A 24,641-nucleotide genomic window follows, 5' to 3' on the forward strand; every position below is an offset into this window, starting at 1 on the left:
TGTTAAATAAAAAAAGTTGAAATTTAAACAAATTTACTTAAAATTGCTACAGCAAGAAATAATGAATGCATTAAGTCGTATTTACACTAATTTTTTAGATTCATCTTCATTGATTTGCCTTAAAGATCTGAAAAGACAGAAAAGTTCACAAAAATGTAAATTGCAAGTATAAAAAAATAAGATCAGCAGCTTCAACTATATATAAGGTTATAAATAAACAAAATATTGCAGTGCTACCATTATATTATTTTTATTTATATCAATGGTTCCAAAATATACAAATATTTAGCATCAATGACAAAAATTGCTTGATTTTACTCAACTACTACTACTACTATACCACAAAAACTCTAGTATATTTGTGTTACATTCAGAATAACTATTATATTTTTTTCTTGAAAGACTCTGAGTTTTTGCTGGTTAGGTTATCAATTTCGCCAAGTGACTCAATTGGTAATGCACCTAACAGCTTAGTATTGTATATTTACTTGAAAACCTTGATTTATTGTATACACATACCGTCGGTAGATTCTTTCGTTCCTCTTCTTTGACAAGAGCATCAACGTTTTGCAATCGCATCCACCCATAATGACTTCCAAATATAAGCGGTACCATAATGATCAACACAAGATTTTTGTTGAAAAATTCTCGAACATTCGGCATTTTGGAAGCAATTCCTTAAACTCAAACGCCAAATTAAATCGATCTTTCTCTTGTATTCTTATTAGCTTATGCTTACCACTTTTAACTGTAGAAGTAACAGCTGAAAAATATTGTACACTATTTTTATTTTTATTATGGCATCAGCTGATTTGAAATTTGTCAACATTTTTCTCAGTACAGACTAATTACAAAACTGTAGTTTTTTCATCTGTGCTCTTTAAAATGACAATTGACTGATTTCAAAATCTTCACTTTCCTCTTTCCCTTTCATTCATTCATATTTCATTGTCATTTCTCAAAAACATGGTGGCATTTCAGTGAAAAGGGTGTACATTTCGACTAGTCATTAAAATTTAAGAAAGCTTATTTAGCAAGAGTGTTTGATACAAATTGTAAGTTAATTTCGAAAGATGTTGTATGTAAGAAGTTATAAAATATGTTAACATTATGGATATATTTTAGGTAAACACCGAATCAATAAGCTCCATACAAAATTAAGGATGACGTCTGAAGAGTCCCAGATTTCTGAAGAACTGAAGGGATGTTACGAGAATCTTATTGTTATCGATATTGGTGCAAACTTGACGAACAAGAAATACGGCCGTGATCTGGATTCTGTTATTCAAAGGGCAAAAGACGCAGGTATTTATTTCATCTTTTCACTGCCAAAAATCTTGCGTGCAAACATGTAAGGATATTATAATAATGCATTAATTTACAATTGCAATATGAATGTGCGCCTATTAATCTCGAGTGTACATTCCAAAGGAGTAATAGTTGAGAAAGTAGAAATGTATGTTACAACAGCATCCTAAAGGAAATTCCATTATTATTGTTTACATTTAATATTAGGACAAACATTTGGCTAGAAAAGTGAGCCTGCCTTAAATTAGAATGAAGTGCCTTGGCGCTGTGTTTAGCAGATTATAGATAAAACTATCTTGGACTATCTTTTAGTTCATTGATTAAAAGGATATGGTTCTTTATCTTGCCGTAGTGGTAGTAAAAAAGATAACCATGAAATCTTAAAAAAAATGAATTATGGTATTCCAGTTGTAGTATTAGTAGGCTAATGATCTTTTCTCCTGTTTTGTTTCTAAATCACCTATTAGTATGAAATGGTTGCATTATCATCCAATATACTATCTTATCATTTTCAATATAATAAAACATTCTTAGAAATGTAATACCATAATTGTTTCATAAGGTTACAAGTCAATTGCTTTGGCTTCTGTTTATGAAGATATGTAATTACTGTAACAACTATGAAATAAAGTTTTATGTATATTAAGCAGTTGTTAAGCTGATTTGTTGTTAGTATGCTATTAAAGGTTGCCTTCTTATTAACTTATTCTAATAAGTATACCTTGTAGTTCTCTCTCTACTCTATTTATCTGTATAAATAGTAAATCTATTCTCTACTCTAACTATAATTTTAAAAGTTAACAAAAATGTTTAGGAAGTATATAAGTAAATAAAACAGACATGGTCTATTTAATATTACAATCTCAGAATTCAATTTCATGTATCTAACAAATAAGCTGTGGAGATGCAATTGACTAACCAACATCTATCTATTCTATCACATTTTATTAATAAATAACATATGATTTGATTTGTTGATTAATGTAGTTGTCAGACGAGATATTAACAATTTTACAATTGTAGGAGTCCAAAAGATAATGGTCACGGGAACATCGGTTAGGAGCAGTAAAGAAGCACTCAGGCTCACCCGACTCTACCCAAGCACTATATATTCTACAGCAGGTGAGTTTAACAAAACCCTTCTTCATCAATGCTTAAAATTTGGGGATTTGAAGCAAGGCATTCCCAAAAGATAGTTGTTATGTAAAATTAATCTAATTTAACCTATTCAACAATACTTTGTAAGGATTTTTCCATTAAAATTTTCAAGATTATATTACATATACATTTATCTATGTCATAAGTTATTTGGGTCTTCAAGATTAGGATATTGGTTTAATGTTTTTGGATTTATGATATCAAATATATCTGCTTATTATTAATAAGTTTAATATTTTATTATTTAATATAAAAAATTATAAAAGACAACTATTAAGTAACTGATATGAAAAGTTACACTTAGATATTATGGCTAATTTATTTAAGTTCTATTAGGTAAACCATTTATAACGATATTGTATTTTATTGATATAACTTTTAGACAGAAAAACACTTTTTTAACGGATTTTTGTAAAAATATATTTGTAAATTTATAATAAAACATAACTTCAAATCCGTTAAAAAAGTGTTTTTCGATTTATAACAAATAGAAATGATTAGTGAGACAATTCTGCTTCTACCTCAAAGATTCTTGTTAATGCAATGAGCCTCCTCAATCCTCTGACCATTTTATTATTTTGCTGGAAAACAAACCCAGTAATTGTTAATCATATGGGTCTACTTAGTATAGAATAGGTGTTAATTAATACTTGTTATATCAGGTGTACACCCACACGATGCAAAATCAATGGTAGAGGAGGAATTGTGGGCCGAGTTACAGGCCACGGCTTCTGCGCCTGAGTGTGTAGCGATAGGAGAGTGCGGACTGAACTACAGTAAGGACTTTTCCGAACCGAAGGTGCAGAGGGAAGTTTTTAAACGGCAGGTCAGTTCCCATGAAAATGTATCTATATGACAAATAAAAAAAAAACCTAAATAAGTCTAATTGAACTGTGTACTTTTTTTACGTTTTTAAGTATGCTACTAGCACTGGTACTGCTACTTCATATGATGGTCATTAGTCAGCGACGTAAAAGAAATTGTGTAATTGAAAACGATGACCCGATATTATGATATCAGATTAGACTAATAACGCAAAGTGGAAAGGATAATAATTAAAGACTGACGACATGTCTACAAAAACTTAAATTTGGACTTTATTCGAACGAATCCTCGAACTATAATACGCACTGACATTTATTAAATAGAAATTAAGAATTAAATTGTTTCTATCGTGACGAAAATGAATAATTGCAAATGTTTTCGATATATAAAAATATATTTTATTTATTTTTTAGTGTAACTCTTTAAACAGTAGATAAATCAAAGATAAAATGTAGATAAGTTTACGTCGAAGCGATACTTGAGATAAATTTAGATTGACACGATCCTGTGAACTCATCGGATGTGCGTCTTGAATACTTTCATATGCTACAATTTCCTGTTTGAGTATTCGGTTCTACAATAGCTTAAATAGCAATAGCTAAAATAGAAATTCAAACCATACTGTGATATTTTTATTTACAATATGATTATAGGATATAGAATAGGTTAATAAGACTACAATATTTTCTTTAAACTAAGGCAATAGGCATGTTTGATTTAACCATGAAGTCTTGGGTCCCAAGGATTAGGAAAGAAAATTCTTTCGTGTTGCACGCTGTGCCTTTCTTTTTTATTTTGAAAGAAATATTATCAGTGAAACTTAATATGTTCAAAGGCGACTCAATCTGTTATGGCATTGCATTTGTTATTCGATTATTTATAACAAAATAGGTTTATGTGTTTGACACACGTTTTATTTTGGTCTAAAAAACAACGATTTTTTTGGATTTCATGGGAGTTCACGCTACGTTTCTGAATCTCACCGACGGTATAAGATAGCACGGTTGCTGATGAAATTAGAAAAATTGAACCCTAGTTTACAAACTCATATTATAAGTACATCTCTAGTTTATGCTGGCAACTCAGACACATCACTGCTTGTAACAGTCTTCTCTTTTTTTTTTTTTAAGACAATTCACACCAATTGACCTAGTCCCATGCTAAGCTGGTGAAGCTTGTGTTATGGGTACTAGGCAACGGATATACATACATATCATAGATAGATAGACATATAAATACATATTTAAACACCCAAGACCTAAGCACAACACCAAATGCTCATCATATCGATGTTCGTCTCAGCCGGGGATCGAACCCGGGACCCATGGATTCGCAGTCAGGGGTACTAACCACTAGACCAATGAGTCGTCTATTGATAAAGATTATCTCAAAATAAAACTATGTTGTCTTAAACCAAAATCGTTAATTTTTATTTAAATCATCAGTTGCATTACAATATTTTCCTTCCCCATAAAAGCAACTGTACCAAAATCCATTGCTAACGGGGATCAAACTTTTCTTTGTCGGTTTTGAGCACTTTTAAGACTGCATTATTATACATCTAAGTTTTTATATAAAATTGTTATTGTATGATGTTATTTTTGGTACAAAGCATCTTAATACATATTATATGCAGATAGAATGAGATCGGAGATTACCATAAACACTTCCGCTGATGTAAACTTTCCTTCGTTCAAAATAGATGTTAATTGGATGGACATTGACACACGGATACTAAACAGATCACTCCCACATGTCTGGCCATCTCAATTGGAGACTGCTTTATCACGTAATTGATGCTCGGCTTAGAGACGTTCAAATGTGTTTTTGTTTATAACAAAATACAGCGGCACGGTACGGCTGGATATATGTATAAAAATATTTTGAAAGGAAGTATGTATAGTCTTTGCTTCTTAGCGATAATTTAGCATTTGTGGTTAAATAAATTTGCAATCAGTCCGCTACTTCCGAAGATTATTCGATGTCAAAAATAAATAAATAATTAAATAAAATTATTTCCTTTTTCGAAAGATATTCGAAGGTTATATAACATAGGTATCATATAACAAACTATTTAGTGTACAGAAACATACAATAACAATCAATATTTTTGGGATAACGCACATTATCGTAATAAAACTAGTAAAAGTAATATTTTTGACGTGATAACGTCTTTAAAATCGTTTAAGTCGGGTGACATGTTCAGAAACTTGTGTGACACCAAAACCACACGAGCGCGATCGCAGGTATAACGAGAGAGAGACGGACCGATCTCCCGTCTCATCTCGAGCGCTGCCAGTCATTCCGTGAATGTATGAAGAAAAATGTATATCATAGTCGAATAAGTAAACTTGTCATTTTACACCCGAAATTTATCATCAAAAGTGTGAATAAAACGATAGATGTAATTTAAAATTTGAAAAAATTGTTATCTTCATTAATTCCTTACTTCCCAAAAACTTATATCACCAATAAGACGTTATCACGTAAACATCTCGATCGTAAACCTACTTTACAAACAACCAATATTTTTTTTCTGTTAAATGGCTCTTAAATATCTACACCTGATGTAGAGATGCTATTTTTACGACAAGCATAGGTATTGTAAAAGAAAATATCGTATTTATGGACTTGTTGGGCGATAATTTTATGCGCATCAATAATATTTTCATTCATTTATATTATCGCGTATATATAATTGTTTACAAACATCATTTATTCATTATTGTTCTATTTTTTTCCAATTTTGTTAATTATTTATCAGAAATCTTCTAGTAATGTCTGTCGAGAGTAGAGTGGTATCATGTCGTCTTGCTACAAATATTTACTTAGAAAATAAAATGCTATTACATGGAAAGGCCTAGAAGATACAAGGATAATTTTTGATTGTATGTTTAAAGAACTTTATTTCTCATTACAAAATGTATTTTACTTACAAGTTAATATGTATATACGAACGAGATACACGTCGCCATTAGTCGTTCCAATTTTAGTCTACTAGGCTCATTCTGATATGTATGTTTAATGCCCTTTTGAATTGGTTAAACGCGCTAATATTACGAAGTAATTGATTAAATAATTGCACACCCTCATACTTAATAGACTTCTACAAATAATTTGTACGCGGCTTCGACAAGATAAGCAAACTAATATGAAAATAAATAATAATAATAAATCGTTTATTTGCAAAGAAGTTGTACATTCCGATTGATTAATTATAAAAAAAGATGGTAGCTAGATATACTTAAGTTTAATAATTACAGTTTATTTCTTTTCACGTTTTATTCAAGGATTTTACGACCTAAAAATTTATAGGTATTAGAATACACACACAAAATACCTTAATCAAAAGCGATCGACAAATACGTAATCTTTAATGCCCTTTTGAATTGGTTAAACGCTCTAATATTACGAACTTTAGACGGTAATTGATTGTCCTTGATCTCATGTGTGTAATGATCAAAAAGTTACTGGAATGACGCCTGCAAATTCTCAAACTATGCCTCATGGCTCATTGAGACAGTATCTATTTCGCGAGGCATCACAAGGTTACAAGAAACGTGCAGTTAAACCGCGACACGTAACTCCTATGTATAGCTGAAGTCGGCTATCGAATTACGTTTTTGCATATCGACATGCAACTATTAAAATTAAAATTGATAAATCAGTTCAAAGTCAAAGTCAAAATAACAATTCATATAGGTAAACAAATACACTTATGAACGTCAGGAAAGAAATTAAATTAATTTCAAATTTACATTTACTACCAGTTCGCAAGTCAAGGGCGTAGAGCGGGCAAGAAGAGCTGGCAAGGGACCCTCCGCCACTCTTTTTAATCGCTAAGTTTTGAGTTATAAGTTTTATTTGCGATACATATGACCATTTGTCAATCTATTAGGGAAGTAGGTGATCAGCCTACTGTGTCTGACACACGCCGTCGACTTTTAGGGTGTAAAACAAGTCGGTGTCCTCACGATGTTTTTCTTCACAGTTCTAGCGAAAGCGCACATTGAAAAAAAGTCCATTGGTGCACAGCCGGGGTTCGAAGCTACGACCTCAGGGATGAGAGTCGAACTCTGAGGCCACTAGGCCAACACTGCTCTTTATTAATTAAAATATGTGCGTTGTGTTAGGATTCTTGTTGCCACCCATACTTTGTAATAAAGTATTGTACGTTATTTCAGGTAATTAAAGACTTTATGAGATCAATAAAGTACACGAAAATACTTTATTTCGCTTGATGTGATTTCTTTAGTCGTAAATATTTTTTGGTTAAATGGAATGTATCGATTGGCGCTAACTCGATGTTTAAATATAGATTGTAAAGATGTGCAATTGTTCAGTTGTATAATAATTTAATACAAATTGCAAAAAGCAATAAAAAATATATTTTGAAAATAATAAAGAGAAATAAATTGTACTTTACTTTGATACTATGCACGTTTATTCTTGTGTATTATAACAAATGCACTTTAATTGCAAAAAGGTGGCAACCCACTGAAGTATTTCCGAACCAATTCGTCATAGAAAAGAGCGTACCAATTCTTGAAAGGCCGGCAACGCACTTGCGAGCCTTCTGGCAATGTTATCCGGCGGTAACACTTAACATTAGGTGAGCCTCCTGCCCGTTTGCCTCCTATTACATTAAAAATACCCCTTAGGATTGTCCCAGTAATTAAGTTTTAACAAAAAAGTATGTTCAGGTTACAACTGAACTTAAATTAGCAATGAAGATTTATAAATTATTTGAAACTAACTAATGTACTACTTCATGTCTTACAATTACGCTAACGGAAATCCGCGATATTTTATTAGACCAAGAGGAAAGCGAAAGCGTTAGCTACGGCCGTAAAGAGAGAATTCGAAAAAAAAAATGTTTTAAATTCCGACTAGTAAACAACTTTTCTTTTGATATATTTTGATTTGTTTGATCAATACTAAAAGAATCTACTTAGTTCACAATAAATTATTGATTGATAACTGAAAAAAATTGTTTATTTTATTTGGAAATTAATTTCCTCCTCCCATTAGCTCCCAGGGCTCCGACCCTGCTTAGAGATTAGGTGTGCGACCTCAACCCTGAGTCGTGGGTTTCGAAGCCTCGGATGTGCATCAATATATTCATTATCACATGCTCGTACGGTGAAGGAACTGAGAAAATATACAACCAGAAATCCACGTTGTGTGTACAGGCTAAATAGATGTGTATGTGCCAACCCCCATTGATTTTTATGTCACTATACACATTTAAGAAACAAAAACATCGTACCAATAAACCTTTCTTATTTTATGTATTTTATATTGAGTAGTTTTAGGTTCGGTATTGTATTTTTTTATATTTATATTATTCATTCGGGCGGTTATATATTTTGTTTTCACTTATTTAGTCTTAGTTTTCTCCTGTTTTGCGTTACTGTGATGTTAATATTATTACTATACTGACTTTTACGTTAAGTACTTACTTCAGTTTAAAGTATTACTGTCTACAATATACCTTCTTCGAAACTTTATAAGTATACGTTAAATAAATAAAATAATTTGCCTGTATTCACGTACTATATGATTAGGATTACATTAAGTCCATGTTTGATATTAGTAAACGACCTCAAATTCTTCCACTTCTCTGTCATCGTTTTTCCAATCCCATCGCTATCCCTTTTATATCATTTTTCCAGGTTTCTGGTGGGCGTCCCCCCTTTTTTTCTAATATACTTAAATACGATTCCTAATTTCAGGTTGAAATCGCGTGCGAATTACAAAAACCGCTATTCGTACACGAGAAAGAGGCACAAGATGATCTCACAACGATTTTAGACGAATTCGGGAACAAATTACCGCCCGTTGTCATACACTCGTTCACGGGAAGTGTGGAACAAGGAATCAAATATATAGAAAAAGGTTTCTATATTGGTATAACAGGGTATATTTGCAAGGATAAGTCTGATGGTGGTATTAGAAGACTTCTGTCGGAGAGAATTCTACCTCTGGACAAGTTGCTGGTGGAGACCGATTCGCCCTTTATGTATCCCAACATGCGGGCGTCGAAACTGCCGTTGCACGTCAAGGATTCGCTTACGGAGAGGTAAAGATGTTATATATTTTGAATTGAAAACTTCTTTAGCGGCGTTGTACACTTTTTTTTGGAATGGGTAAAAAATGTTAAACTCGCGTCAGGACACGTGACCTGATCGAAAATTCGTAAGACGGATGGAGAGTAGACAGCTGGCGCGGCGTATTTAATGTAATATAAATTGTCATGTTTGTGTACGATAGCGATAGAATAAATAAATATTGTATTCTACCACATAGATGATAGTACTTTTATACTGATAATTAAAGCAATTCGCGCAAAATTATTCCCTAACCATTCCAAAATATCAAAAATGCACAACGTTAATATTCAAGTTTTCACTTCTGCCGGCACTCCCGGAGTGCAACCCGTCGTTTTTTTTTGTATACGAACCCTGAGCTTAATAATATCTATATATATATAATGAAAATGGTCTTCGTTTGAGGCTCAATCACGCCTAAACCACTGATCGTATCGAATGAAACTACCACCATTCGATGCGAAATTTTTCCTAGATGGTTTATGGCTATTTATTTATTAAATTCCAACGTTCCTTCATTTTTTGATTGCTGTTTTACTTTTATGAAAATTTATCCATACGGACTTCACCGCGGAAACATTCGGGGAGGCTTCCTAGAACCTCTAAACGTCAACATCTGTTAAAAACTCGATTTTCGAAATATTTCAATTTTCTTAGCGGGAAGTTAAAAAGAAGAATAATAAAAATATGAAAAAAAATAAAATAATGAAACATAAAATTTATTTTAATTCGTCCAGCAAAGCGGGCGCGAAACGGCTAGTTATTTATAAGAATCAAGTATTGTTGTTTAGTTATGTGTATTAATTGTATTAAACGCCGGTGTTTCGCACATCGCGTAAACTCGAAGTTCGATTTAGCAAAACAAATATATAAGCCGGCTCGAGACTCTCGCGCTGAGGGGGGGCCTATATCGGCGAATTGAGCGCCGAGGCTGCACAAGTAGTGATCCACTATCGGTTTGTTTAGTTGCTAGCTACATCTACAAGATGACGAGATTGGAGTGACTGTGTTAGCTACTTTATGTGCCTACCAATATTTTAATATGTTGCGTTTACATCACAAATATAAATAAAAGTATCATATAATTTAATTTAAAAAAAAAAAATCTTGGGCTATTGAAATCGGCATTAATTATGTTTTAACTTTTGTATAAGTATATACATGTAATATTTAATACTTTTCTTATTCGAATTTTGTATCCAAATTCATAAAATTCTAAAAGTCATAAGCAACTCATTACTCCACTGCGTCATGATAGGAAAACGCGCGCGTCCTCACGGTGCAGTGAGGCAAGCGCGAGAGTGGTATGCTCTCGCCTGAGCCCGTCGCGTCCTATGACTTGCGCCCCAAAAAGCGGAGAGGCGGCAAGGCGACCAGCGCACCGTCCACACACACGTTCGCGTCTCCTAGTAAAGAGTGTGGATGGGGTTTAAAACATATGAAATACAGCTAGGAATCTAGACTGCCTCCATGTTCCCTTGGTCTAATTATCAATTCCATTGTTTCATTTCAGATCCCAGAACTTTGTGAATCGTTATTGCACCTTCCAACGTAACGAACCGTGTGCCTTACCCGCTATAGTCGAACTCGTAGCTGGCTTCAGAGCTGAGAAGCCGGAAGACGTAGCGCTTGCAACTGCATTCAATGCGCTCAAGATCTTCGGGCTTAGCCAGTAAGTGATTTGAGGGTAGTTTTAAAAATTCATTCATAAATTGACTTTTGAGGGTAGATTGATATATATTGAATGCAAAACTTTTACCTTGGGTATAAACTATTACAATTTACTTAACGTAGATACATTTTACAAACCAAAAGTTAAATATAAACAAAAAATATTTTCATATACTAAGTTTTGTTGTGCGTGAGGTCCCTAAATCCATTCTATTTCAACGAAATAAAATGCTGTTTTAGTATGAAATGGAAGTTTGTCTCTGAAAATCTATTTATGAATGAATTCTTCCTTGAAATTGAAATGTCTCGATTGTCGACTTTATTATATTAATGAGTATAAATAAAATATACAAATGAAAATATTTATACTATATACATGTTATTTAAGAAATTGATATTACTGATTTTACAATTGCTTATGACTATCGCCGTTTTGATATTTAAAAAATGTTACCTATGTGTAAATAATGATTTATTTTGAAAAGAGTAAGATAATTTTATGACAATAATTGCAATGAGGGAAACTCTTTTCAAAGATGTGATCGCTATTTGAAATGGCAGCTAATTTTCCCCATTTGATATGGCAATAAGAGGCTATTACTAACAGTTAAATAATCTTGCCAGAAAATAAAGACTAGACAAGAGAATGCCTCTCTATACTCTATGTTCATAATGATAGGTTAAGATTTACTGACAAATTGTTTTGCTTAAATACGTTTAGGTATACCTGAACGCTTTAAATGCCATGAACTGCATAATATTAGGCAGAATTTTTGTTTATAGCGATAAGCTTTTTATGTTTTGTATTGTCTATGGTGCACTTGCTTGTATTTACGAATATAGTGGCAACAATAAGCACAGTGATCTCATTTTAACCAATGTAAAGTGTCATCATAGTTTTAGCAGACTTGTAAATGATTTATTTAAGCAATTTAATCTGTGGTGACATTTGACATGTTTTGACAGATAAAGCTAGATATTGTGTGACTTTACGCTATGATAATAATAGCTAATAATTATTGTCATAGCGTCTTTTTTGGGATATCTGTGCGAATGCTATTTATCCCATTTATTCTAAATATTTAAACAGATATGCCAAAAATACTGCCACTTATTCGCACGGTGTTATTTCGCTCTGGCCAGAGTATTCCTATTCGAATTTTATTTTTGTTTATCGAATATTGTAAATAGATTAATGTTGTTTAATGCTGGTAGTCACAACGAAATCAAAGACTGCGGGTATTATGTGGATTTTAGTTTTGTTGGACTACGGAGGGTAGTCGAGTATTGTTGATTCCTTATCTTTTGATCACTAAGTCTAAGGGGTTATTTATTGTACTGAATTGTAATTGTATACATAATATTGTAGTTTAAGATCCCTCGGACAAATGTAATGTAGTGCCTTCGACATGACGTCCTTTTGTGATACAATATTTTTTCATAGATTGTACAGATTATTTCTTGCAATAAAAGTTTAAAAAATAATATTATGTTTTTATTTTAATAACTATGTACATTATATTAACGGAAATAACATAACCAAGATTCAAAAAATATTTTGTGGCAGTAGAAAAGTTTTGGAAATCCAAAAGGTATAAAGAATAACAATTTATAATAAGATATTGAATTATGTCTAAATGTATTGAAACTTTATGAGGGTAGATGTCTACCCACAAATTAACTTTTGTCAAGTTTTCTCACAATCCCGGGTGGCGGTGAGGTTAGAACTTTGCGGGATAGTCTTAAATGCCCTGAAACCGGATCCCGTCCAAAGTATTTCACTTGAATTTCTGAACCTACGTCTAAACCTAGTACTGATGGATGCATTATCTGAAAATGATAAAATATATTTAATCGTGCTAATCTTAAAGTCACATTAATATCACTATATTCCAAAGATACTTAATAAAATATTGTGGTGTGACAAACTATAAAAATTATGACATGTGACAGATACATGATAAGTTTTTGACAAACAGTACAGGCATAGTTGAAAGAATAAAATAATAATAATAGGTGTAAATGAAATGACCACCATGTTGGAATTAATTAATTGATTCAATGATTTAACTATTTAAAAAAAATCATAAAAAGTTAAGCATATGGTGGATGCACATTGCACAATAAGTCTCAAAGCGCACTGGCGCACGCACTACTCCTAGATTACTGCGTGCACGCATACGGGTGAAACAAGCAAGACCAGTTATTGTAGCGCGTGCGGGTGTCGATAAAGTTTGATTAAAAATAAATTGAAATGTAAATATGAGGATTAAGATTATAAATATTATGTGGAATTGTGAAATAATATGCTACACATTATTTGGGTGTTTTTTAAGTTAGTACAACAAAGAGCAGATGTGTTGTCATAACAGTGAATATGAGAATTGACTATAATGATACGACGACGTATATATGTAACTTATATCTAAAATTCCTTTTAAGGCAAATTCGCACGCCATTATGTGTGACAGAATCTGCGAACTTTAATTGTACCACCAAAATATTTTTGTACCATATTCTTGCAAAAAAATAAATGTTACTTTAATAAAATAATTAAAATATTACCTTTCTATGGTCTAGCTGACTGTTGTGAACTAATGCTGGCGACATTGAACTATAAAGAGTCACTAGTACGCCGATTTCACGTACTTCTACCACCTGAAAAAAAAAACATTTTGTCTTACACGTCAAAAACGTCGCGGTAAAATTAAAATATAGATAATAGATATAGATTCTCATAATCCTCGAATTGAAATATCAATGTTTGTATGTCTCATAACAGTGCAAGTCATTCCCCTTTATGAAATACAATTCCAAGATTTAAAACAAAATGGTTGTCTGTAGTCAGTTTACGGACAATATTTTAACGCGACGACATAACAATACATTGATTTCATAAAATTGAATAATTTTAATTGAATATCTGTTTTGTATATAAAGGAGTGAATACTCGGACGCATGGCCAATTGAGTGGAAGAGAGATAGATGCGGCGCACGCGTACAATGTGCGTAACGGGACAATCATGACGGATTGTCCCGTTACGCTCACTGTACAAATACACTATTTTATCTAGAAGTTAAAGTGTTTTATGGTTTTTGCGGTACCTTAGCTGTATAAATAGCCCCAAACTCAAGTTCCGGGGTCCTCTCAGCGCTGACCCAGTTGTTGATGCGAACTCTCGCTTCGTCCATGGCCGCTTGAGAGGGCGCGAACACGCTGTATTTGCACTCGTCTATTGGGCTAATCTGGAATTAAACCATGCAATATAAATAACTAGTGGAGTAACAATAGGGTGGTAGGGCTGGCAAAATGCCACGGGCCCCCGACCCAAAACCATCTTAGACCCCTGCCCAAGAGATATTATGTTCTATGTATGAATGTCAAGTCTCCAATACGCATTGGGCTAGCGTGGGGACTATAGGCCATTCCCTCTCGCCTAAGAGAGGAGGCCTAAGGCCATTAGTGGGAAATATACAACGTGTAATTGAGTACGCTGAAAATCTTGAAGTTAATTAAAATTATTAACTGAGTAGGGACGATTTTCACTGATAGCCCCATCAACAGAATTGCCACGTGCCCCAGATGGTATAGTTACGCCATAAATTATTATTATTATATAGCCAACATTTATAAAAAATTTTTTATAAAAAGTTACGTACATTTCAATGTTCGTAATTAATTAATTAGTACTAACCTGTACACCAGTCTCCACATATAATTTCTTGAGATTAATACCTCCTATACCAAGTAATTTCGATCGCTTGTGCGCCTCTACTTCCAATTCTTCCATAACTGGCATATTCTCTTTGTTTTTTTGACTGAAATAATTTATATTAGGAATATTTTTTTTAATTTTAGATTTTTTTCTACATTTCTAGACATACAGTGTGTGTCAGACACAGAAGGTTGATCACCTGCTTGCCCTTAGAAATGATCAAAGAACACATACAAAAATCTGAGGCTCACACCTAAAAGGTCATAGCGCCATAAAGTACTACAGTAGAAAAGGTTCTACACGAAATGGATTTTTTTATAGAACATGGGGCAAACGGGCAGGAAGCTCAACTGATGTTAAGTAATACCGCCCACCCGTGGACTCTCTGAATGCCAGAGAGCTCGCGAGTGCGTTGCCGGCCTTTTAAAAATTAAGTATTAAGTTTGTCATGGGAGAGCTGGGACAGGAAGTTTTAAGTTATATCTTACACATTGTAATGCATATCTACTTATAATGAAAAACACTTTTTTACAATAAAATAAATACTATTTACATTTACTACTAATAAAATAATATACTAATACTACGTTTATTTACTATAATATTATTTATTAATTAAACATTCTTACCTCGGCTTATCAATGCACTTATTCATAATATCGATAATTCTGCTTTTGGCATCGCAAGCCTTTTGTATTGACTCCATGACTACCTTAAGGGGAAGTCCCGCTATCTTGATATCCGCTTGCACAGCAGTAATACCCTTTTTAGTTCCTGCCACTTTGAAATCCATATCACCCATATAATCTTCTATACCCTGGCAATTTTAAAAAGTAGTGTTAGTTAGCCTGAGGTATATAGGTTCGAACCCCGGTTGTGTAAGGGCCGTTCAAGTATTACGTAAGCAGATTTACTGCAATTTATCCCCCCCCCCCCCCGTCAGAAAAAGAAAGCAAAGCTTTCAAAAATAGTAGAACATAAACGTATTAATTTTTTGTAGGAATCCTCGAAAATGCATTTCGTATTCAAGCATAGACAATGTGTGGGTAATATGTGTAAAAAAGGAAAAAAAAAATGAAAGGGGACCCCCTTTAATTTTCCCTCTGTAGTCTCACGTAATACTTGAACGGCCCCGTATGAATGGATTATGTCTATGTACGCTTTTAACACTCGTTCGTACAGTGAAATAAAATATAATGAGAAAACCGACAAAAGACCTATTAGAAAAAACGATGACGAGTGATGAAAATCAGTTTAATTACACTGGTTTAACTGAAGAATGGCAGAATGATACGAAAGCATACATTAAAATTTATGAATAGTTTTTTATAACTAATAAAAAAAAATAGACTCACTAACAAATCAGTGAGTATTCTGTAGTCCCCGATGTTTCCTTTTTCGTCGGGCTTTGAAACGAGGCCTATAGCAACACCTGCGGCTGGTGAGAGTAACTCTACACCTGCATCTAGAAGAGCGAGTGAACCAGCACATACTGACGCCATTGAGGACGAACCTAAAAAGAAAAGTAATGATATTTCATTAAAAACGTGTGTTCTTTCTATCGAGAAGAACAAACATTGAATGGAAACCTCGGCAGAGCAAAAGACCGCGCCGTTGGCTACCGATTGAATACAGAGAGGCCAAGAGGAGGCCTACGTCCAGAAACGGACCAAATGAAGAGGCTGATGATTATGATGATGAAGAAAAAATAAAAATCGCCCACTTTAGGCAGCTGGTGTCACAAAGTGGTGGTGCGCGGCTAAAACTGTCTTAAAAAACGCTTACTTGTGGAATGATAGACGCCAAGGCAAAATACGAATTACCTCGACGTCCAATGATGACAACAAAGTAACAGTATGCATAATACAAAATTTATTTGATTTACATAAAAAATACAAAAAATAAAACGTGTTGCACCCGGCAAAGCATTTTTTAACAATTTATTCAATTATAATTATTTATTTATTTTTTAATTATGCAGTATTTTTTTTTCTTAGATATTAATTCAATATACCACTCTACCAGACTCAGGCTAACACGCTTATATAGTCTGTCTTACTCTAACGCGTAGCGGCTATGCCGGCCGCGCTTACGCTACGTCACCGATCTCAGAGAGATGTGAGTACGCAGTGTGCGTTCTGTCCCACTCTAACGCGTATCGTTACGGAACTTCTTGATTCGGTCGCCGCGCTCAAAGCCCGCAATAAAATCTATGCTCTCTAGCTAATTAGCTTAATTAATTTTTTTTACCATTTGATTCAAGTACTTCAGCCGTAAGCCTCACGGTACAAGGATGCTGGGGAACAACGGGTAATAGGCCCCTCTCTGCGAGTGCCCCATGCCCCATTTCTCGTCTTCCCGCTGGGCCGGTACGCCCAACCTCTCCCGTCGCATATGAAGGAAACTCGTAGTGGAGGAAAAAACTCTTTTCTTTTATACCGCTGTAAGATATTTGTAGTTATTTTTTTACATATATACACTTCAAATAATTAAAACTTATATAGTGTGAGGGTTGGTCTTAACTAAGCGATCTCCTCCAGGCAACCCTATAAGAACAAAAAAACGTGTGGCACTCGGGGACTGACGCGGTAAAGCTATTGCATAGCATTTTTTATCAACTTATGCAATATAATTATTTATTTATATTAGCAGTATTTTTTTTCTTTGATATTAATTCAATCTACCACTCTACTAGACTCTGACTAACACGCCTATCCGATCACGCTAAACCGATGTGAGAGGCAGTATGCGTTCTGTCTCGCTCTAACGCGTATTGGCCGCTCCTATATTACGTCATCGAGTGTAAGGTTTATTTCGTTACGGAATTTCTTGATTCGGTCGCCGCACTCAAAGCCCGCGATAAAATCTATGCAATAGCTTACCCAAAAAATATCGTTTCAATATAGGTTAGGTATATATTTTAGATACTTTACCCAGACCAGTCTCAATGTAAGATGCTGTGAGGCTTGGACGCTAACCGTGAAAGAGGAGCAGAATATGCAGATAAAGGCATTAAACAAAATTAAAACTCTCTCACCTAGTAATCATTGTGAGTGGGTCCATTTTTAAAGCACTTTCTGGAGAATCAAATGCAACAGTACACAACACTTGCGTTTGACCACGTTGGAATAACGCACTACCGTGCAGAGGCTCGTACAGTGATACCTTAAAGATTCAAAATTTACGTATAACTGATCAATTATGGAGAATCACTTCAAGTTTGGTATTAGGAATAAACCGCCTTATTTATGAAAACTTTTTTAACTTTTGTCTCTTTCTGTCAAATTATGTTTATGTTGTGACGGAGAGAGACAGATGAGTATTGAATATGTATCTATCTATATTTTTCCTTTTTTTTTATAGAACGGGGCAGGAGGCTTATCTAATGTTAAGTGATGCCACCGCTCATAGACACTCTTAATGCGCGAGTGCGCTGCCGGCCGTTTAAGAATTGGTAAGCTCTTTTCTTGAAGGACCTTCTAAGTCGGCTCAAGATAATTTTCACAATTTTTATTTAGTGTTGTTTTTTCTGGGATATGTTAGGATAAAAGTTAGGAGAGCAGTGTTGGCCTATGGCTTCAGCGTGCGACTCTCATACCTGAGGTCGTAGGTTCGATCCCCAGCTGTGCACCAATGGACTTTCTTTCTATGTGCGTATTTAACATTTGCTCGAACGATGAAGGAAAACAACGTGAGTAAACCGACATGTCTTAGACACAAAAGTCGACGGCGTGAGTCAGGCACTGGAGGCTGATCACCTTCTTGCCTATTAGATTTAAAAATGATTCAGAAATCTGAGGCCAAGACCTAAAAATGTTGTAGCGCCACTGATTTATTTTATTTGTTAGGAAAGAATAATAAAAAAATGGAAATTAAATGATTCTTTATATTAGTACATAACTGACCTCACAAGAAATATTCCTCAATTCATCCAACGCCCTTCCGTCACACCGTACTTCGGTCTCAAAAATAAGATCCCTAAATATCTGCTTCAAATTGCTATTAAAACATTCTTGGAGTTTGCCAACATCCACCTCAGTGTCCCGTAGTTGGTTCAAAACGGTTTGTCGTAGATCGGATACTGCGTTATCGCGGGATATTTTATCGTGGCTAAAATCACTGTAAAATACTTTTTCGTTAAATTGTTAATAGGTTAATACTGGATTGGAATAATTTTCATTTATATTCAATTTTGATGTTTTCTGAAGGTAATTCGTTAAATTTAATCTTTCTAATAGGGGAGGGGATTTAAATTTGATTTTTTTAAAGGCAAGGTGCCTTTAATGGGAGAGTATTTAGACCATATTTGACAACAATTATAGATAACTTAGCTGTTTTTATGACATCATTTTCAATTCAATTTAAAAAAAAAAAACAATTTTTATTTGGCTAATAGTGTGTTATTTTATAACTTATAAATCTGAATGTAACACTTTCTTTGCAAATAACCAATTTATTAATATTATTTATAATTAATAAAGTCTTAATAACGCGTTTAATTTTTACAATATTTTAAATTTTTTTAAATTAGAAATCCGTCACATGCGAGTTTTATGTCAAAAACCATTTTTGACAAATTATTACAAAACTAAAAATGGTTCTATTTACCTTAATATTTCCCTAATTTTCATATTTGAAAGAGTCTTTATCGAGTCTATTACACTCTGGTCGATTGGATCTGGAATTTCAAATTCACGTTTCGTCTTTCCATGGTCCTTCTGTAATTTTTCTATACCTCGTACTATATGTTGAGCTTCCTTTGTACCTAAAATGATTTAATGTTGATATCCTCCAACCCAGTACACTAGAATTAGATCTAGTCGCTACTAGAATCGAGAAGTTTTATTTAGAAAAAGATTCCATAGTAAATTAAACCGTAACAATATCAATGAAGGAATCTCCCCTGTATTTAAAAAAAAAATCTGTTTATTCATTTTAAGTACCTTTGCATTACAATATGTAAGATTTGACCCTTTTAAGTAAGAAATACCTGTGTCAGGGTTCCCAGCTCTTCCATAACAAATTTAACTATAAATTCCTTAAAATATATGTATGTATATATAATTTGATTATATCTTTTATTTTATTTAACTGTTATCAACATGCCTGAGTGAATGAGTGAGTGTGTTGGTGCAAATGTGTGAGTGAGTCAGTCAGTGTGTGAATGAATAGTGTGTAACTACATACTCGGTCCCAAAAGCATCTCTAACACTGCGTAAGGTATGCTCATAAGCTAGTCCTTTAGTTGTATCTTTCGATTGTAAACGGTGAGCGGGTAGATGTCATGGTGCTTAGTGGACTAATATTTCATGGAACTTGAGCAATTATTTATTTTTATAATAATTAACACTATTCGCATCAGAAATAAAAAAATAGTGTAAGATGTGTTGATTGCATTTAAAATACATAAAAAAAAGGTTTTGGTTAGTCCAATAATACAAAATTCAGACTTACATTCATACCTAATTTGATGGCTTTGAGAAGGTCCTGCTGTAGAATATCCTTAGCGTTGCCTTCCAACATCACAACCAGATTGGTGGCGGCTGCTGTCACCACCAGATTCAAAGTGGACTGTTCTAATTCCCGTCTAGTTGGATTAACAATTATTTCATGGTCTATTTGTCCTAGCCTGTAAGATACGTATATTGTTACTATCAATAGAAGTATCAGTAATAAACATTAATTACAAGAAAGTATTCTTAAAATATAACATTATATCATTTCACTTAATTCTATTGAATTCCAATTGGTCCGTGTAAACTCCAAGTTACTTAATATAATGTCAAACGTTTAAAATTACTCCAAAGGGTTAAGTTTCTTTTTATTTAAAAATAACTATAATATCACCAAAAATTGTAGTCCCTTCAACTAAATACTCTAAATTACACCATTTATAGTACCATAGTATTTCCATCCTATTAAAGAACAACATAATATTTGATTTAAAGTTACCTAACAGCTAACTAACAAATTGGAGGAGGCCTTTGCCGAAAGGCACACTGTAATTAGGGATATTTTATAATTTTAAAACTTACAGTAATAAAGGCTATTTTTTTTTATTTTTTTTTATTACCTAACAGCACCCACTGGTCCGTTCCAAGGTACATCTGACAATGCTAGAGCAGCACTTGCTGCATTGATTGCTGTTGTTTCTGGCAAATTTGTTCCATCCACTGCTAACATATTACATACTATTTGTGTATCAAAGTAGTAATTTTGAGGAAAAAGTGGTCTCAGAGACCTGTCTATCAATCGGGAGGTCAAAATTTCGCGTTCTGTTGGACCTGAAAAAAAGAGTAAATTTTCTTTAGTAATTCAGCAAAGATTTGATTAATATTACTATCGCAAGATATATTATAGCAAGTGCTAAAAGATTCCTTATCACCATTGATCAACCTTTTGTGGCAAAACTAGTTTTGCTGGGAATTAATGCCAGAATCTCTCTTTTATATGTTACGTATTTAAATAGTAAGACAGTCAAAAATTATGATGATGATGATGAAATATGTGATACTCATATATTTTTTTATTACTTAAATTCATTAAATCCTTGATTATTATTATTATTTTTTTAATATTAATCACACAATCAGTCTTTGCGACTATAAGTAGATACGTTGAGTGCTTCTTGATGTGTTAGACGCTAGTCCAGGACAGCTAACTATACCAGTAGTTTCTGGTATAGTTAGCTGTCCTGCTAGCTGATTGGGGTCTTAGTTTGTAGTAAATCCTTGATTATGATTTAAAAAATAGATCCACTTACCTAATTCTTTTCTCAAAAAGTTAGTTGGTATACGGCCAGCTGCTGCAGCCTTCTGTCTATAGTCAACTACAAGGGGCAGAAAAGATGCAGAGCTTTGCTTAGCCTTTGATACAACTGTAGAAAGAACACTAGTTTTCCCCAGGGTTGCAACACATGCTCCATCTGCAAATCTTGCATAACGACCCGATGAAAGTTTCAGCTGTGTTCTGAAAAATTTAAGTAACATTTAAGAAATTAAGAAAGCAATATATACTCAAAACTAAAGTATTGTGTAATTTGACTGTAAACAGCATTATTATGTTCCATGAAATAAGAAATATTACTAGTAATTTTAAAAATGATGGTCTTAAATCTAAATCATAACAAAGTAATGGGAAACTATAGGAAGTAATTTAGTGTTTTGGCCGTTAATTCTAATCTGTTATATACAGTTACGCATACTTGACTTGATTAGAATAAATACTTAACAAGTTTTTAATACATGTAACCTATCAATTGAAGGAAACAAATAAATTCGATGAAGCTCTTTTAAAAGATTCTTACCCATTAGAAAACGGTACTTCAATTTCAGCCACATTCGTTTGGGTCGAAAATTGTTTTCTGTATTTGTTATTAACCCGAATTTTTGATAAAAGTATGCGATGTTTAAGCAACATTATAATCATGTATGCCGCTGGTAATTTTTTAACATTGATTTCTACAAAATAGGACAGGCACCACTGAATTGTCAAATTATGTAATAATTCGGATTGTATTTGGCAATTGAAAGTTTTAGTATTGATTTTATTATTGAAATAAAATTCTAAAACTATATATAAAATAGCTTAAGAAAAATTGTTAAACCAAAAACCAATATTTGAAATTCGAGGTTATTTGTTATTGACAATTGACATTGATAATCGCCAATTTGGAATTTTAAAATTGATATTGACTTTGATGAATGCGAACCTCTGACGGAGGAATTTATATTATCAATTATTATGGCCCAACTCAGGTATAATGTTATAGAAATATTGACCGTTCTCTATCATATCATTGATTATAATAAGACTCGTTGCAGTTGTGTGAATGTGAAATCAACTAATCATAAATATAACAGTAATTATTTTTCAATTCCTTGATGGCTCTATGTAATTATGTAATCTGTGGATGTCAAAACAACTTCACTTATGATTTGTCAAAACCATATGGCATATGTTTTATTGTTGTTTTTGTATGTATTACACAATCAAATATTCGCAAAAACAAAGCGATTGCTTAATGCTATTTCTAGAATTATGTATTAAAGAATGAAGAAGGTTCAAGGAAATGATTCTTTCCAACGAATAAACTATTTATATCAAGTACAGTATATATTAATTCATATTGTGGCAGTTACTAAAGGTTAAACTTAATTTAACACTCTTTTTCTATTTTTAGATAAGTAAACAAATATCGGGTATTAATCCAGCACTGTCATCATACTATGGAAGCCTTGCTATTAATGTTGCAAAGAAAAGTGTTCTTAAAATGTAAGTAAATCATACGCTTTCGAAATAGAAAGTATAACCATTATAATTATAAACTTATTATTGAATATTATACAAAAATGGTCAAACCGTTTAGATTGCAGTATTTGTATCAGGTCTTTTAAGACAGGACCTAAGGAAATGTTATGGAGGTTTCTAAATAGAAATAACCAATAATGATAATATATGATGAAAAAATTAATTCATAAAATTCTTGCAATTTCTCTCAATGACTCTAACAATATTTTCAGTCACCCAGATATAAAAAGGCAAATATGCAAAAAGTGCAAATGTCTACTCACCAACCAGACAAGTGATGTGAAAATAAAGAATCTCAATAAATCAAAATATGTTCAGCGTATTTGTAAAATTTGTAAAACAAAGAAAATATTTCCGGCAGATAAAAATAAAGAACATAAAATCTGGTTAGAGAAAGCAGAGGCAGTAGTGGAAGTTATCACCCAAGATTAATAAATAATTATTTAATGACTTGCATTTGGAAATTTTAAATGGCTTTTATATTCCATTACCATAACAATTGAACAGCACAGAAGGCTGAGGCTTTGTCTCATAAATTATACCTACTTACCTAATTCAGGTATATAAATGACACCCTTATTATTAAAGTGTTGTTTAATAATTTAAAATATCTTATGTCGTTATTAATACTAGCTGTTTATAATATTGTATTTTATTTTTAACCCAAATACAATATGTATGCAGTTCTGAAAATCTATCCTGAGTTAATATACAATGTCATAATAATAATTATGTAACTTCAAAATAAATGGTCAAAGTAGTAACACATGGTACCAAGAACCTAGGTTCGATGCCCGGCCAAAAAATAATAATTTGGCTTGGTTGATGACACTGGATCATTTATTTCTCTTGAAAACTGAATGAAGTAGAAATTTGTTTGCCCCATTTGTTATGCACAAACAGGAACATTGTAACCACTTTGTTCTTTTACGTCCTGGCATCAGTTACTTTATATTTAAAAGGGAAATGCAATATCGTTGACGGTTCAAAAATTCTACGAATAAAACTTCGTAGTCACGGACCTGCGGTGGAGATTCGCAATACCGGCTAGATAAAAATGTTATGAATTATGCATGAGTACAGCGCGCTATAAATCAAATTCAAGTGTTATCCTTGTTTTAAAATAAAACGAATTTTGTATTTTCGGGGAACTGATAAAGCGTTTACTACGTGGGTCGAATTCTAAAGGACTGGTAGTAGGTATATTATAAATAGTAAAAAAATACCTGTGCCCTTTACATTGTCTATATTTGTTTTAAGTTTTTTCTTTTAAATTTATGTTATTTTTAGTTTTGCATTTTTTGCGTTTTCCTATTTCATTTGGTATTGTAACTATATAAAGTACATTATATATATTACTCATGGTTTACTTAAAATCATATGCACAAAAGCAGTGTTGGCCTAGTGGATTCAGCGTGCGACTCTCATACCTGAGTTCGTAGGTTCGAGCCCCGGCTGTGCACCAATGGACTTTCTTTCTATGTGCGCATTTAACATTTGCTTGAACGGTGAAGGAAAACATCGTGAGGTGACCTAAATTGAC

At 33.1% G+C, this 24,641-nt stretch overlaps 3 protein-coding genes across 3 annotated transcripts; 2 read left to right on the forward strand and 1 right to left on the reverse strand.

Annotated features, from left to right (window-relative positions):
- Positions 1 to 939: 939 nt before the first annotated feature.
- On the forward strand, positions 940 to 12,557 carry LOC125054342 (3'-5' ssDNA/RNA exonuclease TatD). The gene is made up of 6 exons (XM_047656160.1): positions 940 to 1,055; positions 1,126 to 1,305; positions 2,332 to 2,430; positions 3,129 to 3,292; positions 9,027 to 9,373; positions 10,915 to 12,557. The coding sequence occupies exons 2-6, from the start codon at positions 1,164 to 1,166 to the stop codon at positions 11,075 to 11,077; spliced, it is 915 nt and encodes a 304-aa protein (XP_047512116.1). The 5' UTR covers positions 940 to 1,055; positions 1,126 to 1,163; the 3' UTR covers positions 11,078 to 12,557.
- On the reverse strand, positions 12,553 to 22,414 carry LOC125054340 (polyribonucleotide nucleotidyltransferase 1, mitochondrial). The gene is made up of 14 exons (XM_047656150.1): positions 22,095 to 22,414; positions 21,552 to 21,757; positions 20,862 to 21,072; positions 20,251 to 20,417; positions 19,397 to 19,553; positions 18,694 to 18,907; positions 17,826 to 17,953; positions 17,039 to 17,229; positions 16,144 to 16,301; positions 15,418 to 15,605; positions 14,768 to 14,891; positions 14,178 to 14,318; positions 13,638 to 13,730; positions 12,553 to 12,902 (listed from the first exon to the last, which is right to left on the reverse strand). Exons 1-14 carry the CDS (start codon positions 22,214 to 22,216, stop codon positions 12,750 to 12,752), a joined length of 2,253 nt encoding a protein of 750 aa, XP_047512106.1. The 5' UTR covers positions 22,217 to 22,414; the 3' UTR covers positions 12,553 to 12,749.
- Positions 22,415 to 22,737: 323 nt separating this feature from the next.
- LOC125054473 (ribonuclease P protein subunit rpr2) lies at positions 22,738 to 23,551 on the forward strand. The gene is made up of 3 exons (XM_047656398.1): positions 22,738 to 22,894; positions 22,971 to 23,062; positions 23,311 to 23,551. Exons 1-3 carry the CDS (start codon positions 22,841 to 22,843, stop codon positions 23,528 to 23,530), a joined length of 366 nt encoding a protein of 121 aa, XP_047512354.1. The 5' UTR covers positions 22,738 to 22,840; the 3' UTR covers positions 23,531 to 23,551.
- Positions 23,552 to 24,641: the final 1,090 nt, after the last annotated feature.

Source organism: Pieris napi, chromosome 12, assembly GCF_905475465.1.
Source record: "Pieris napi chromosome 12, ilPieNapi1.2, whole genome shotgun sequence".
NCBI lineage: Eukaryota > Metazoa > Arthropoda > Insecta > Lepidoptera > Pieridae > Pieris > Pieris napi.

Bases quoted from the DNA above. Each gene is read 5' to 3' on its own strand.
- LOC125054342 (XM_047656160.1), top strand. From the start codon at position 1,164: ATGACGTCTGAAGAGTCCCAGATTTCTGAAGAACTGAAGGGATGTTAC. The intron at 2,431-3,128 runs GTGAGTTTAACA...TTGTTATATCAG, and splicing joins CACTATATATTCTACAGCAG to GTGTACACCCACACGATGCA. The intron at 9,374-10,914 runs GTAAAGATGTTA...GTTTCATTTCAG, and splicing joins AAGGATTCGCTTACGGAGAG to ATCCCAGAACTTTGTGAATC.
- LOC125054340 (XM_047656150.1), bottom strand. From the start codon at position 22,216: ATGATTATAATGTTGCTTAAACATCGCATACTTTTATCAAAAATTCGG. The intron at 18,908-19,396 runs GTAAATAGAACC...AGTATTTTACAG, and splicing joins AAAATTAGGGAAATATTAAG to TGATTTTAGCCACGATAAAA. The intron at 13,731-14,177 runs GTACCGCAAAAA...TTTTTTTTTCAG, and splicing joins GGGCTATTTATACAGCTAAG to GTGGTAGAAGTACGTGAAAT.
- LOC125054473 (XM_047656398.1), top strand. From the start codon at position 22,841: ATGAAGAAGGTTCAAGGAAATGATTCTTTCCAACGAATAAACTATTTA. The intron at 22,895-22,970 runs GTACAGTATATA...TTCTATTTTTAG, and splicing joins GAATAAACTATTTATATCAA to ATAAGTAAACAAATATCGGG. The intron at 23,063-23,310 runs GTAAGTAAATCA...CAATATTTTCAG, and splicing joins AAGAAAAGTGTTCTTAAAAT to TCACCCAGATATAAAAAGGC.